Source organism: Gymnoscopelus microlampas, assembly GCF_963454915.1.
Source record: "Gymnoscopelus microlampas genome assembly, chromosome: 10".
Taxonomy (NCBI): Eukaryota; Metazoa; Chordata; class Actinopteri; order Myctophiformes; family Myctophidae; genus Gymnoscopelus; species Gymnoscopelus microlampas.
The window spans coordinates 28,682,484-28,696,890 of NC_139947.1; the positions used below are offsets into that span (position 1 = coordinate 28,682,484).

The window sequence follows — 14,407 nt, forward strand, 5'->3', positions numbered from 1 at the left end:
TAGAACGCTTTGAGCTGAATTTTGGGGGGAAGGAGGTCAGATTCCCCAGGGCTCTGTACTTGCCGAATGTTCATGCCAGAACAAGGGACACTAGGTTTCAAGTGGTTAAATGATATGGCTCGGTACGATGTAATTAAAAAATGTGGTCTTTAAAATATGCGTTTCTTTTGGTCCGCAGTCACGTAATGTTATGGCTATAGCTGATGTATTGCCGTTGTGAGGAACAATAGTGTGTGGGAGAGAGCATGGCCCCCCCTTCAACAACACCACAACATCATCATGTGACCATGTGCTTGTTGTGTTTATGTTTTCTATCCAGCTCTCAGAAACAGCCTCCTTTATGTTGCTGCTGCTTCTGACGCAAAGGGCAGCAATTCAACTTTATGGACTTGTGACCCGACCACACACACGCACACAGGAATAGACAGTGTGTTTCTTTGTAGCTGTAGATTTATGTTGTCTTTTCACCCTGTCGGTGTTGTGGTGTAGTGGGCTGACTATAAAAGCTACCGAATAAAAATGCGAGGCTGCTCGCTTCTCTCACCGGCTTTCTTTCTTTGGTAACGACACGGTCAAATCTGGAGTGATGATTCTCACCCTTTCAGAGTCAAATTGCTTGTTAAAAGTCTTTTTGACTCGCTTGTTCTCTCTCTCTGGCTTAGAGCAGACTTGAATTGAGATTCAGATGGTTCATCTCTCCCTCTCTCTCCTCCATCCCTTTCCATCTCCCTCTCTCTCTTGTATTCACACACACACACACACACACACACACACACACACACACACACACACACACACACACACACACACACACACACACACACACGTTCTCTCTCTGACTCTTTCTCTCTCTCTCTCTCTCTGTCTTTCCGTGTGTCTCTCTCTCTCTAACTTGCTGACTATCATTTTTAGTGAGAGTAGGCCATTACTGAAAGGGTCCTTGGTTGATTTCACAGTCTCTTCAGGCCTTGAGTGTGTGTTCATGAGTGTGTGTTCATGAGTGTGTGTTCATCATGAGTGTGTGTTCATGAGTGTGTGTTCATGAGTGTGTGTTCATCATGAGTGTGTGTTCATGAGTGTGTGTTCATGAGTGTGTGTTCATCATGAGTGTGTGTTCATGAGTGGATCGAGGGCAGGCAGGCGGAGGAGGGTTAGCCTCCTAACACTAACGTATGTGTACATATACACACACACACACACACACACACACACACACACACACACACACACACACACACACACACACACACACACACACACACACACACACACACACACACACACACACACACACACACACACACACACACACACTTATTTAACCAGCTCGGTGTAATTCATCTATGCCCCTTTGAGAGCAGACCCATGGCTGACAGGAATATTTGCATCCCTAATTCCCCCGTCTCTCTCTCTCTCTCTCTCTCTCTCTCTCTCTCTCTCTCTCTCTCTCTCTCTCTCTCTCTCTCTCTCTCACTTGCTCTTTCTTGCCCCCACCCTTTCACTGTGCCAGCTGGGACCAGCAGAACCAGAAAGAAGAGAGGCAGGAAGTCTATGACACACACACACACACACAAACTATTGCATAGAAAATCACTGTATCTAATCAATTCAACGCTGATGTTATACAAAGCTCCCGTTTAGGGTAATTAACATGGCCTCATTAAGGCGTGCGTGTGTGTGTGTGTGTGTGTGTGTGTGTGTGTGTGTGTGTGTGTGTGTGTGTGTGTGTGTGTGTGTGTGTGTGTGTGTGTGTGTGTGTGTGTGTGTGTGTGTGTGTGTGTGTGTGTGTGTGTGTGTGTGTGTGTCCACACATCTGAATTGTTCTTTGTTCCTGCAGCACCTTATGTTGCATGTGGGTCATCATAAATTAAATATTTGAAATGCAGCACTTTATAGCTGTAATTTTGAATTCAATATAGTTGCTGTCAGGCAGAAACATCCAAATTAAAATTATTGTTTTCGTAAATGCGTGCCCTACTTCATCATACAACAGTGTCGCCCAAAAGTAGTGAAAATAGCAGATCTACAAGCTCACAATGCATTGTGACGCGACTTTTTCATAATAATTAAAAAGAAATGTTTTGGACATACAAGGTTTCATCAACGATATCTGCAAGAAAGGAGCATCACACAGTTCAGTGAAGTGTGTGTGTGTGTGTGTGTGTGTGTGTGTGTGTGTGTGTGTGTGTGTGTGTGTGTGTGTGTGTGTGTGTGTGTGTGTGTGTGTGTGTGTGTGTGTGTGTGTGTGTGTGTGTGTGTGTGTGTGTGTGTGTGTGCGCGTGTGCGTGTGTGTGTGTGTGTGTGTTTCTCTGCCTTTGTGTGGCTGGACTCTGCATCACAATGACTCCATCATCTTTCCATTGAGCTGCCTTTCCCCAGGGCTGGGGAATCAATTGCCTATGTGATGTGCCCATACTATTCCCTTTAGGAGAAATCAATTCAGCCTTATAAGTATGGCCTGGTTTAGTTTGTGTGTGTGTGTGTGTGTGTGTGTGTGTGTGTGTGTGTGTGTGTGTGTGTGTGTGTGTGTGTGTGTGTGTGTGTGTGTGTGTGTGTGTGTGTGTGTGTGTGTGTGTGTGTGTGTGTGTGTGTGTGTGTGTGTGTGTGTGAGAGAGAGTGTGAGACCTTGTAGCCGCCTTGTTGTGGTGTGTGCTGATCTGTACATTATGTTGATATTGTGATATGAGACAGATTTAGGATCTTAATTTCATGATATGGCTTAAGTGATAAGTGTTGTATTTTCTCGGTTTAAATAACATTTATTTTAGACCATAATAGCCTTATTTTGTGTATGTATGTATGTATGTATGTATATATATATATATATATTGTTTTTTTTTACTTTTTCAGAATAAAAAAACAAGGAATTTTATTTATATATTAAATCAGCATTGGAAATTGATGAGTTATCCCCCTATTTCTATTTATTATGACATGCCTGATATATCCAGATGAATTCCAAAAAACTATAGATTGTTAATTATTATAACTTTGAAAGGAAATGCACACTCTCGTGTTGGAAAACTAACTCTCCTCCAAATATCAAATATTTCAATTTCTTCCACTAGAGAAGCTAACCCTTGAAAAACATAACCGTGCATACATTTTCCAAGACCTTTGGTCTCCACTGTTCTCTCATTTAGAAAACCTCCCTAGAGGTGTTCAACAGTGGACCTACTAACTGATATGGATAGCCATATGGAGTGTGGACATATTCAGTTATTTCTCACAACTGTGTTGCTATTCATAGCACGTAGTCACTGCTTATACTGTAATATGTATTGTTTGCCTGTTTGTCGCCGTTATGTTTATAATTTTGTGTATCACTTATTTGTTTGTCAGTGTGTAAGCCAGGGGTAGAGGGAGGGAATAGGGAACTGGAGAAGAATTGTGTACTGTGGGGCATACATCTGCTGTACTCCTGTTTTCTTAGATAATCGTCACAATATTATGGTCACAATATCGATGTCGATGTTTGGTAAAAAATATCATGATATTTTATTTTGTCCATGCAGCCCTAGTGCAACGTATGTGTGTACACACGGACCTGACATGTTGATGTCGGGCAGGAACCTCATCTCCATATTTTGTTTATTTCATGTTTTTTTATTTCGCGAATGAATGCCCTTCTTTGTCATACTACAGTGTCACACAAAAGTAGGAAAAAAAATCGCTTTTTTTTTATTTGAACCCTGAAAAGTTCACAGTTATGGACATATGAAGGTTCCCACCCAACAGCATTGATTGGTCTGGTGCATATTTAAGCACAGCGTTTAGTCTTGCAGCTGTTGCTGAGATTGACACCTCTGGAAGGTCATGACTTCACCCTCCCCTCTCATTAGAATGGTCTGCCCCCCCCTCTCTGCTCACTAGCCAGCTGGACCCATCCACAGGGGGCAAAGATGGCGGAGGGGAGGGGAGGGGGGGGGCACAAGAGCGGCTCAGCATGCTGTTACTGTCAGGACTCATTTAGCACCCCTCTCCTCCTACCGAACCTGTGCGTGTGTGTGTGTGTGTGTGTGTGTGTGTGCGTGTGCGTGTATTGTTATATAGAGATGTGTTTCCCACATAGCGCTGGTACATCAGTACATTAACTTGACTTCATTGGTCTGGTCTGGTCTATAGGTCATAGTAAATCTATCCAGGTTCATTTTAGAATCAGCTGGCCAGCTCTAATGGTCTATTGAACTGCACCTCCTACCCCCCCCCCCCCCCCCCCATATCGTACCATAATAACTCTTTGATCACTCGCACCATCCCCCTTTACGAGGAGAGAGCAACGCGGAGAGAGCAAGGCGAGGAGAGGGAGAGAGCGACAGAGAGAGGGGGAGAGAGAAAACAGAGAGAAATCTCTTATATAGCTAATTTACAAGCTACAACAAATTTCTTTATGCCGTTTTTAATTTATGAAATTATTTAAATTTTATGAAAATCTTTTGAGAAAAAAAGGGATATTTACTCAAGACCCTTAAAAATGTGTCTGCGGGCCTGGACTGCTGGCGTAGCGGTCCAGGCACCTATATAATAGGCTCAGTGTAGCCTGACAGCGCGTCGCGGGTTTGAGTCCCGAGCCCGACGGCCGTTGCTGCGTGTCACTCCCCATCTCTCTCCCCATTTCCAAAAAGCCCAAAAATAAATATTAAAAAAAATATTTGTCTGTGTGTGACCCACAAATGGGTCCTGACCCATTGTTTGGGAAACGCTGGTCTATCCCTTCACGATAAGAACTTTGAGTGACGATTGCAGGACAATTGGCTGCAGGATCCCATGTTGGCCTCTATAATCCACCAGGTTAATCCACCCCCCCAAACAAATAAACCTGTAAAATGCATCAAAGCTTCCGAGCTGGTTATGACACATTGTCTCAGTGTTAAATCCGTCTATAAATCTGTTTTGCTCGTGTGAAATAAGCTCATGGGTTTTAAGCGATTTTTTTAATACGATTTGGTCAATCTCTTACGACTGTATGTAATCCCTTTTTTTGGGAAGCTGGGTTCAACCGGCGGTCACACCTGTCTGTGATGAGTGAGTGGGGTAGTGGCCTGCTCTTTCGACAGTATATGGCTGGTGGCAGGGCCAGCCTCGACCATAGACCATAGCCTCGACCATAGACCTTGAGGCAGGCAGCCATTACAGGGGGAAGGATACCTGTGTAGAGGATTCAGCTATTCATAGAGCAATATCTATGCTGTATTTTGGTGTTTTCACTGTCCCACAAACAGTGAAAAGACCAAAATACAGCGAGAGGGCAATGTGCTTCCACCACACCACACCACCACACTACTCCAGTGGCTGATAACTGCTGGTATAGAGGTAAACATGGGTTTTATGCAGGCATGCAATGCTTATTTGATATGTTCTTGCAGTCTATTTCAATGACGTGACGCGCACGTCGCTTAACACCTACACTGCAAGTCACACAACGGACAATTGATATGCATATAGGCTTATTCCTATGTTAATTCGCTAGGTGTGAGTCGGGAGCCTTTGAAAACTTTGTCGAGGTGCGAATTTAAAGTAGTTTTAAATCTATGCGCGTGCCTGCGTGTGCTCCTGGTCAAATAGGTTCCTGCACGGCGTGCAAGGCCGTCCAGTGAGCATTGCACCCCTGGTTTTATGTAAACACAGGGCAAGGTTACATGCTTTGCCTTTAACTTTACTGTTCTGCTGATGTCTACGGTTGGTTGCTAACCTAAACCTGTTACACAGAGCTTAGCCGTGGGTATTGTGAGGTATCTGACTTCAGTGCATCACAACGGGGAGTTGTTGTATTGCACGTCTGGTCTGTGACGATCAAGAGGAATTTGACCCGACGAAGAGCCTTGGCTCGAAACGTTGTCATTAAATTACGTTGGAGCAGACGAGTGAGCGGGTTTATTCTTTTTAGGACAGCTCAAGCGAAGCGAGCTGTCCTCTATGGAGAGAGATGAAAGGCAACTGAGGTATGTGGGATGTAACCTCTGCAGGCTTATAAAGAGAGGAGGTGGCTTAGGCGAAAAAGGGGCGTAACGGGGCGTGATTTGGTCAGGGACTCTCTGTTTGTGGGAAAAAGTGGGCCGGCTTGCTAAAAAAGGGTCTGGTTGCCACCGATTGGTTGCTGCAACTTGGATTCATGCAGGGAGACGCCCCCTCTTTGCTCCAAACACCGATTGGTTGCTGCAACTTGGATTCATGCAGGGAGACGCCCCCTCTTTGCTCCGAAAAATTTGGAACGGCTGCCTGTTGTCACAGGCACTCAGGCACTGCAGAGAAGTAGACACAGTGGTGGAAAAAGTACTCAAATTCTTTACTTAAGTAAAAGTACCAATACTGCAATATAAAAATACTCCGTTACAAGTAAAAGTCCAGAATTAAAAATGTACTTGAGTAAAAGTACAAAAGTATTGGCATCAAAATGTACTTAAAGTACCAAAAGTAAAAGTACTAAATATTTGAAAATAGCCGATCTACAAATATTTGAAAATAGCCGATCTACAAGCTCACAAGGCGTCGCGATGCGACGCGTTGTGAGCTTGTAGATCTGCTATTTTCAAATAGCCTATAGGTATGAAATAGGGCTAAAGTGGTTAATGTATATTTCATTATATCATAGTTTATATCTGAAAAGTAACTAGTAACTAAAGTTTTCAACTAAATGTAGAGTAAAAGTGCAATATTTGCCTCTGAGATGTAGTGGAGTAGAAGTAAAAGTATTGTAAATTGGAAATACTCAAGTAAAGTACAAATACCTCAAAACTGTACTCAAGTACAGTACTTTAGTAAATGTACTTAGTTACTTTCCACCACTGAGTAGACATGTAGACTATAGACTATGGAGGCATCAGAATTTTGTATTAAATTATAGAATGCACCAAAACATTAATAAGTGTTGACTTGAATCTATTTAAGCCACAATAAAGCCCCGCTTTTATTTTTGATTTTTATTTGGGGTTTATTTAGCATAGTTTTAGATGATTTTCTGTGCACATTTCTTCATTTAAGCATCGCGAGCTGCGAACGGCCTTTTTGCATGTAGTTGAAGCGCAAGGGGCGGCGGGGGGGAGAGAGTCGCAGATAGACAGCTGGAGAGTTGAATAACCTCCTCTTCAAATAACCAGATTTATTTACCAAAGTAGCCTATGTAGGCGACCTACATGTTTATGTTTTAGCTTAGACACGGGTAGCCTACAATAGTTGGTAGATGATTGGTAAATTATTAACCATGACAACGACTCAAAGACTTTTATTTTGTACTTTCTTGAACCACAAGCATATCGCTGCACCAGTAGGCTACATGAGAGAGAAAAAGGGGGGGGGGGACCACTTGATACACAAAAACAAAGCTGGCAATGTATTGCTAATATCCAGGGATGCTTTGTTAGGCTACAGAGTGCAAAGCACTACATTTAGCCAGTGAGAATTGCAGTGTACATAAAGTGCGCTCGGAAAGGTTTATTTTAGGAGCGCTTTGTGATGCACCGTGCAGTCAAATCCGCGGTGTCAATAAATTCCACTGCCCGCTCTTTGATGAGTCCTCCATCCTCCATGAATCGAATACAAACTGCAACTAGTTCCCGTTTGGAAAGCGGGAAATCTTTATACGCGAGTAGGCCTATTGCAAAATATTGTCCAATGTCCACTGAGTTCAGCCTTTATTTTACCAAGCAGGACTGATGCTGCAGCCTGAAGCAGCTTGCCCTGAAAGTGGTTTAGGCGACCGTTCGTTTAGGCGTCCTCGCGTCGCTGAGTTTGCTCTGGACAAACTTTTTTTTTTACGCTGGTGCCATTGCTGCCTCTCTGCTGTCTCAAGAATCAAACATGAAGAGAACGAGGCCACTCAGGCCAGGACATGTGTGTGGTGTTTATATTGTGCGCTTATGTCAATAAACACCGGCTTCGAATGCTATCAATGCATTGAATGGGAGATTAAACCGGTTCTGTGAATGAGGGACACAGACAGACACATTTCACACTCGAGTGTGAAATGGGATTCTGAGAATACACATTGGCTCAATTGCTCAAAAGACCCAACATCCTCCAGACACGCAGGACGTAGAGAGAGAATGGATGTGTATTACGTTATTTGTCAGCCTTAAGTATAGGGGCGATATTCATAGTAAATACACAAAAAGCTGTCTGGCGGAGTTAAGGCACAGTGGCCCTCATTTATCAACGCGGTGTAGCCCGAATAATGAACGTACGGCGATATCACCGCACCTTTCGGCATTTATCAATATATCCTGACGTGGGCTTCATCCTACTTTACGCTGAGATCTCACGTCTGGTCGAGACCAATTGTTGACGTTGGCTGCGCCCGTTTATTCCATTCTAGACCTGCGGAGCAGACGGTCTGACAGGCATCTGGACACATATATCCACTCCAAAATGTATATCTACACTAATAAATAATCCCTGTGAAAATATAACATTTTATAAAGTAATTTAAACAAACTGCTTTAACAGTCATTCGGTTAGGCTTGCAGATCTGCATGGCTGCGTTGGCTATTTGAAAATAGCAGATCTACAAGCTCACAACAGGTCCCATCACTACGCGTTGTGAGCTTGTAGATCTGCTATTTTCAGCGCAGCAGCGATTCTGCGAGATAATTTTCGGGAGCCCCGAGTCCCCGACATTCTTTTCATGGACAGTGAGGTCCAGAGAGAGAGAGAGAGAGAGAGAGAGAGAGAGAGAGAGAGAGATAACCACGATAACGCAATGGTGATTATGAACCACGTACCCAAACCCGTTAAAGGCTGCTTTTCCCAAGCTGAACTATACTATTGTTCAATGAAAAGCATTGTAATCCGATTAGTGGCCATTTTTTCATAATGTATTCGAGTGCAATACACCTACCAACCGATAGGGTCACTCTGTTAAAAGCATATGGCCACCGATCAGATTAAAATGCTTTTTATTGAACAATACGGATGATACAGGTACTTTTGAGAGCCCATATATACATGTAACCTCCGTCGCCATGGGATAAGCACTTTATCTTTGAAATATGAACGTTTATGTAGATGTACGGGTCATAAATGGAGAAAGTGCAAACACTAGGTTGAAGTTCATCCATGACGGTCGTGACAGTCGACCGTCGTGTATCCGTGGCTATTACTCCCTCTAACATTTCCCATGTTTTTAGCAGTGGTGGAAAAAGTACTCAAATTCTTTACTTAAGTAAAAGTACCAATACTGCAATATAGAAATACTCTTGTTACAAGTAAAAGTCCAGAATTCAAAATTTACTTGAGTAAAAGTACAAAAGTATTGGCATCAAAATGCACTTAAAGTACCAAAAGTAAAAGTACTAAATATTTGAAAATAGCAGATCTTCAAGCTCACAACGGGTCGCGATGCGACGCGTTGTGAGCTTGTAGACCGGCTAGGTATAAAATAGGGTTAAAGTGGTTAATGTATGTTTCATTATATCATAATTTATATCTGAAAAGTAACTAGTAACTAAAGTTTTCAAATACATGTAGTGGAGTAGTAGTAAAAGTATTGGAAATTGGAAATACTCAAGTAAAGTACAGATACCTCAAAATTGTACTTATAAGTACAGTACTTGAGTAAATGTACTTAGTTACTTTCCACCACTGGTTTTTAGTGTATTGAAATAATGTCATGCATATTTGTCCAGTGCATAGCCTACTGCAGGCCTTGTTGACTAGATTTAGAATAGATTTTTAAGCTCTTGCTCCTGAAATGATCGATTATTTTTTAAGGGGAAACGCCATCATTTAACATGCAAGTCAATGGGTGAGAAGGACATTGCCAGGCACAAGTGTAGGTAATTAATGTATTTGTGCAAGATGACCCTGCTACTGTATATAAAATGTGTATATTACTCGTTCATCATGGTTCATGTTCAAATAGCTCAATCCAAAATATAATGCTGTAGGCCTAAGTGTTAGGCTGTATTTACGCACCTGCTTAATTGTAATTAATGCTTAAATATAGTTATGACCGGTATTTTTTATCAGATGTCTGATACATTTGATTCATTCCGGACATTGGGACCAGCAGGTTACAATCCTATATCGTAACCCCTGGTATTGACCACATTGCTTAGCAGAGTTCAGTGATGCAAATGCATGTCAAGTTGATCAACAGATTGTATTATTCTCCAATGCAATAACAGTACTGAAATGAAGGCTATAAGGGCAATAATGGGAGCCCTTTCTTTTTTAAAGTAACTTCAAAGTTACTTTTCACAGTAACGCATTACTTTTTGGTGTAAGTAACTAGTAAAGTAACTGAGTTACTTTTACATGACAAGTAACTAGTAATGGTAACTAGTCACTGGTTTTCAGTAACTAGCACACCACTAGCACAACACTACAACGGTGTCTAACCGAGAGTTATACTTCTCCAGTACAACGGTGTCTAACCGAGAGTTATACTTCTCCAGTACAACGGTGTCTAACCGAGAGTTATACTTCTCCAGTACAACGGTGTCTAACCGAGAGTTATACTTCTCCAGTACAACGGTGTCTAACCGAGAGTTATACTTCTCCAGTACAACGGTGTCTAACTGAGAGTCCATGCAGATCACAGTTGACAAATATTATATATTATCGGAGCTATTATTAATGTTATCGGTTTTATCGTGATGACGTCATAATTCCTGATATCGAACCGATAATTATCGGGCCGATACTTATCGTGCACTAATAATTTTATCGCAAATTATTGTCTCCGCCAGGCCGAAGGCATGGCGAGAGAGTATGTTTTACCCCCTGTCCGTCCGTGTGTCTGTGTGTGTGTGTGTCCGTGTGTCTGTGAACAGCTAATCTCTGGCACCGTTGGCTTGATCGCAGTGAAACTGTGCACACACACTCCCTGGATGCCAGAGCAGAACCTCTGCCCCAAATTTTTCACATGGGCCTTTTATAGCGCCACCAGGAGGCTGATTTGTGCAAAAGACATTTTTGGACAGTACTCCTACAGATTTTATCCAAACATCACGCAAATCGGTGCACAGTATCTCTATAGTCATGTGATCAACACAGATCTGCCTGATTTTCCATATTCCATCCTGATTGGCTAAGGTTGGCTTCCAAAGTTTGCAGGATTGGTCCATTTTGAACTAAATGCCTCAAATCATGAACGCAGCTTGTGATTTATGTGAAATTTAACACGCATGTTCCCACTAGGCCGAGGAAGAAATGCCATTTGAAAATGTTCAAATCAGCCTCATGGTGGCGCTATAAAAGGCAGATTTGTGTTTTTAACTATCTGCACCGATCTGCGTGAAACTTTGCACACATACTCCCTAGAGGCCAAGGAAAAATATCTGCCCTGCATTTTTCACATTAGCCTTTTATAGCGCCACCAGGAGGCCGACTTATGTAAAACTTTTTTTTTTTTAGATTAAGCCTTCACATTTTTTCCAAATTTCACGCAAATCGGTACACATGATCTCTATAGTCATGTGATCAAGATGCATCTGTTTGATATTTCATATTCCATCGTGATTGGCTAACATTGACATCTAAAGTTTGCAGGAGTGGCCCGCTTTGAACAAAATGCCGCAAATCATGAACACAGCGTCCAATTGTGGTGGAACTTTGCACGCACATTTGCACTACGTTGAAGAACAAACGCCACCCTTTTAACATTGCCCTATTATAGCGCCACCAGGAGGCAGATGTTTCTTTTTTATATTACTTTTAATTTTGTCCAAACATGCAAATCAGTACACATGATCTCTATAGTCAAGTGATCAAGATGGATCTGTCAAATTTTTTATATTCCATCCTGATTGGCGAATTCCGAAAATTGCTGGCCCACAATAACCTACCTGACCTGGCGGAGACCTGTGCTCCGAGGAGCACTTTTTCTGGTTTTTATATTTTTCTCTGTTGTTGGTGACAACTCTAGTACGACGCCACGACGGCACGACGGTGTCATGAATGCGTCCTTTCACAATATTGTGCGTCAGCGACGCAGGACGCAGGCCTATGAGCATCTCTGCTCAGTGCGGCTGCAGAGTTCATGTGCAACATCGCATGGCTGTGGCTTTACAGTTTTCCTTCGCCGTGTCTGTAGGTCACCCCCAGGGACCCCCAAGGGTCTCCAGGGACCCCTAAGGGGGGGGGACGACCGCGGACCTCCTTTTTTTTTTTTTTTTTTTTTTTTCATCCCATGCTTTTGTACCCCCAAAACTATTTTCTTTTTTTTTGGGGGGGGGGGGTCCTGCGCTGTCCATCATGACATCTATGTCATTCTTTCTTGTTTCTTCATCTGTGAAGATGACACAGGCTGTGTGTTTGTGTGTGTTTGTCTACACAGACCCAGAGTCCCAGAGGAAGAGGACGGTGCAGAACGTGCTGGACCTTCGGCAGAACCTGGAAGACACCATGACCAGCTTGAGGGGAGCACAGCTCAGCCACAGGTCAGACACCACGCACACACACGCACGCACACACGCACGCACGCACGCACACGCGCGCAGGCGCACACGCGCACACATGCACACACACAAAAGATAAAGTGAAGAATAGCAATTGAGAGACATAGATCTTTATTGACAGTTCCTAAGCTGGTGTTGTGGCCTTTCAGATCAATACCGGTGTCTGTGTTCCTGATATCGTCACTGTCGGGGGGGGGGGGGGGGGAAACCGTGTACAATACTTGTATGTCCAAAACGGTTCCTTTTTTATTATTATTTTAAAAACATTTAAAAAAAGCCGATCTGGTATTTTCACTACTTTTTTTGTGACACTCTTGTATGACAAAATGGGGAACAAAAAAACATGAAAAGTTGAAATCTGGAGATACAAGGTTTCTGCCCGACTGTGACTATACATCATTGCTGTCAGGCAGAAACCTCAAATATCTCCATATTCTAACTTTTTGTGTTTTTTTTTCTTAAATTAGCAGATCCGCAAGCTCGAAACGCGGCGCGGAGCGCCGCGTTTTGAGCTTGTAGATCTGCTAATTTTGCTATTTTTTTATTTGAATCCTGAAAAATAACAATTTTGGACATAATGAGGTTTCCACCCGACAGAGACGATATACAGTATATACTGCAGGCTGTCAGCATGTCTGTCTGTCTGTCTGTCTGCTGTGCTTTGGGTTTTCGCACGGAACTGAAAAGCAGGATTAATGCAAAGCTGACTTCAAAGCCCACCCTGCTGATGCATGCACACGAATCATATTCACAGTTCATACACAACGAGACAGGCAGCGATGCCATGAATATGGGTGCACACACACGCACACACACTCACGTGCACTAATAATAATCACCCCACCACCCACACCGTGTATTTCTTGCCTGTCAGTCTTCTCCACTATCTCTCTCTTCTCTTTGTCTCTCTCCCTCTCTCTCTCTTTCTCCCCCTCTCTCTTTCTCTCTCTCTCCCTCTCCCTCTCTCTCCTCTCTCTCTCTCACTTTCTATCCTCTCCCTCTCCCTCTCACTTTCTATCCTCTCTCTCTCTCTCCCTCTCTCTCGTACTCAGTTCGTTCAGCTTTTTTTTGTGTCCTTGAGAGAGTCTCTCTCCCTGCCCGCCAGTGTTGCCAGATGTTGCGAGAGAAACAAGCAGACAGGAGGACTATTATATGAAAACAAGCCCCACACGGGGTCCACCCAGCAAAATGAGTTAGTATTGGGGTCTCTGGGACAAAATATTTGTAGATGGGGGTCCTTGATATGAGGATGTTTGAGAATTAGGAAGCCAGTCAAAATAAGCAACTACACTTTAGAAATAAGCCCTAAAAAAACGCAACTCGCCGGAACTATACCTATATTTACAAGCGATTTTACAGAAACACAAGCCCAAAGTTGCTTATAATAAGCAGCCATGGCAACACTGCTGCCTGCCCATGCCATGCTCCCCATGTGCTCTCTCTCTCTCTCTCTCTCTCTCTCTCTCTCTCTCTCTCTCTCTCTCTCTCTCTCTCTCTCTCTCTGTCTCTCTGTCTCTCCTCCCCCTCTCTCTCTCTCTCACTGTGCCTGTCCCCAGGAGGATAGAGTAGGCTACACCAGCAGATGGACCATTCATACTGTACATAGCAGTAATAACCTTGACACACTGTCTCCGCCGCTCTCGGGGGACGCGCCGTGTTCTGCTTGCGGGCCTGCTGGCCTCGTTCAGTGGAAGTTTCCCTTTCAAGCAACAATGCCGCTTTTAACCTGTGAAAAATGCACTCATTCAACAACCTGCATGAACCCTATAGCGTCCATATGATTTTAAATGGACTCTGTCCACCTTTGTTTTTTTTTGTTGGTATTTGTCTGTTATTTTTTATTGTTGCTATGGACCATGTGTCCTTTTTTTGGGGGAGGGGGGGTGTGTGTTTATGGCTTTATTATTGATAGGACAGTAGGCTGACAGGAAATGGGGAGAGAGATGGGGAGAGACACGTTGCAAAGGCCGTCGGGACCGGGACTCGAACCTGTGATGCGCCGTCAGGCTACA

The 14,407-nt window shown here is 43.3% G+C and overlaps 2 protein-coding genes across 6 annotated transcripts in view; both read left to right on the plus strand.

Moving 5' to 3' along the window:
- The window catches only part of nav1a (neuron navigator 1a), a 162,405-nt gene that overhangs the window by 56,989 nt on the left and 91,009 nt on the right, over positions 1–14,407 (plus strand). For all 5 annotated transcript variants that reach the window (XM_084069045.1, XM_084069048.1, XM_084069047.1 and 2 more), the window contains one exon: positions 12,275–12,377. In XM_084069045.1, coding sequence (XP_083925171.1) covers positions 12,275–12,377 — 103 coding nt within the window. The remainder of the gene's footprint in view (positions 1–12,274; positions 12,378–14,407) is intronic.
- Positions 14,108–14,407, plus strand: part of LOC311053262 (histo-blood group ABO system transferase 1-like) — a gene marked incomplete at its 5' end in the record, with an annotated part of 1,057 nt that continues 757 nt past the window's right edge. The window contains one exon of the mRNA XM_084068723.1: positions 14,108–14,123. Within this exon, the coding sequence (XP_083924849.1) occupies positions 14,108–14,123 (16 nt within the window). The remainder of the gene's footprint in view (positions 14,124–14,407) is intronic.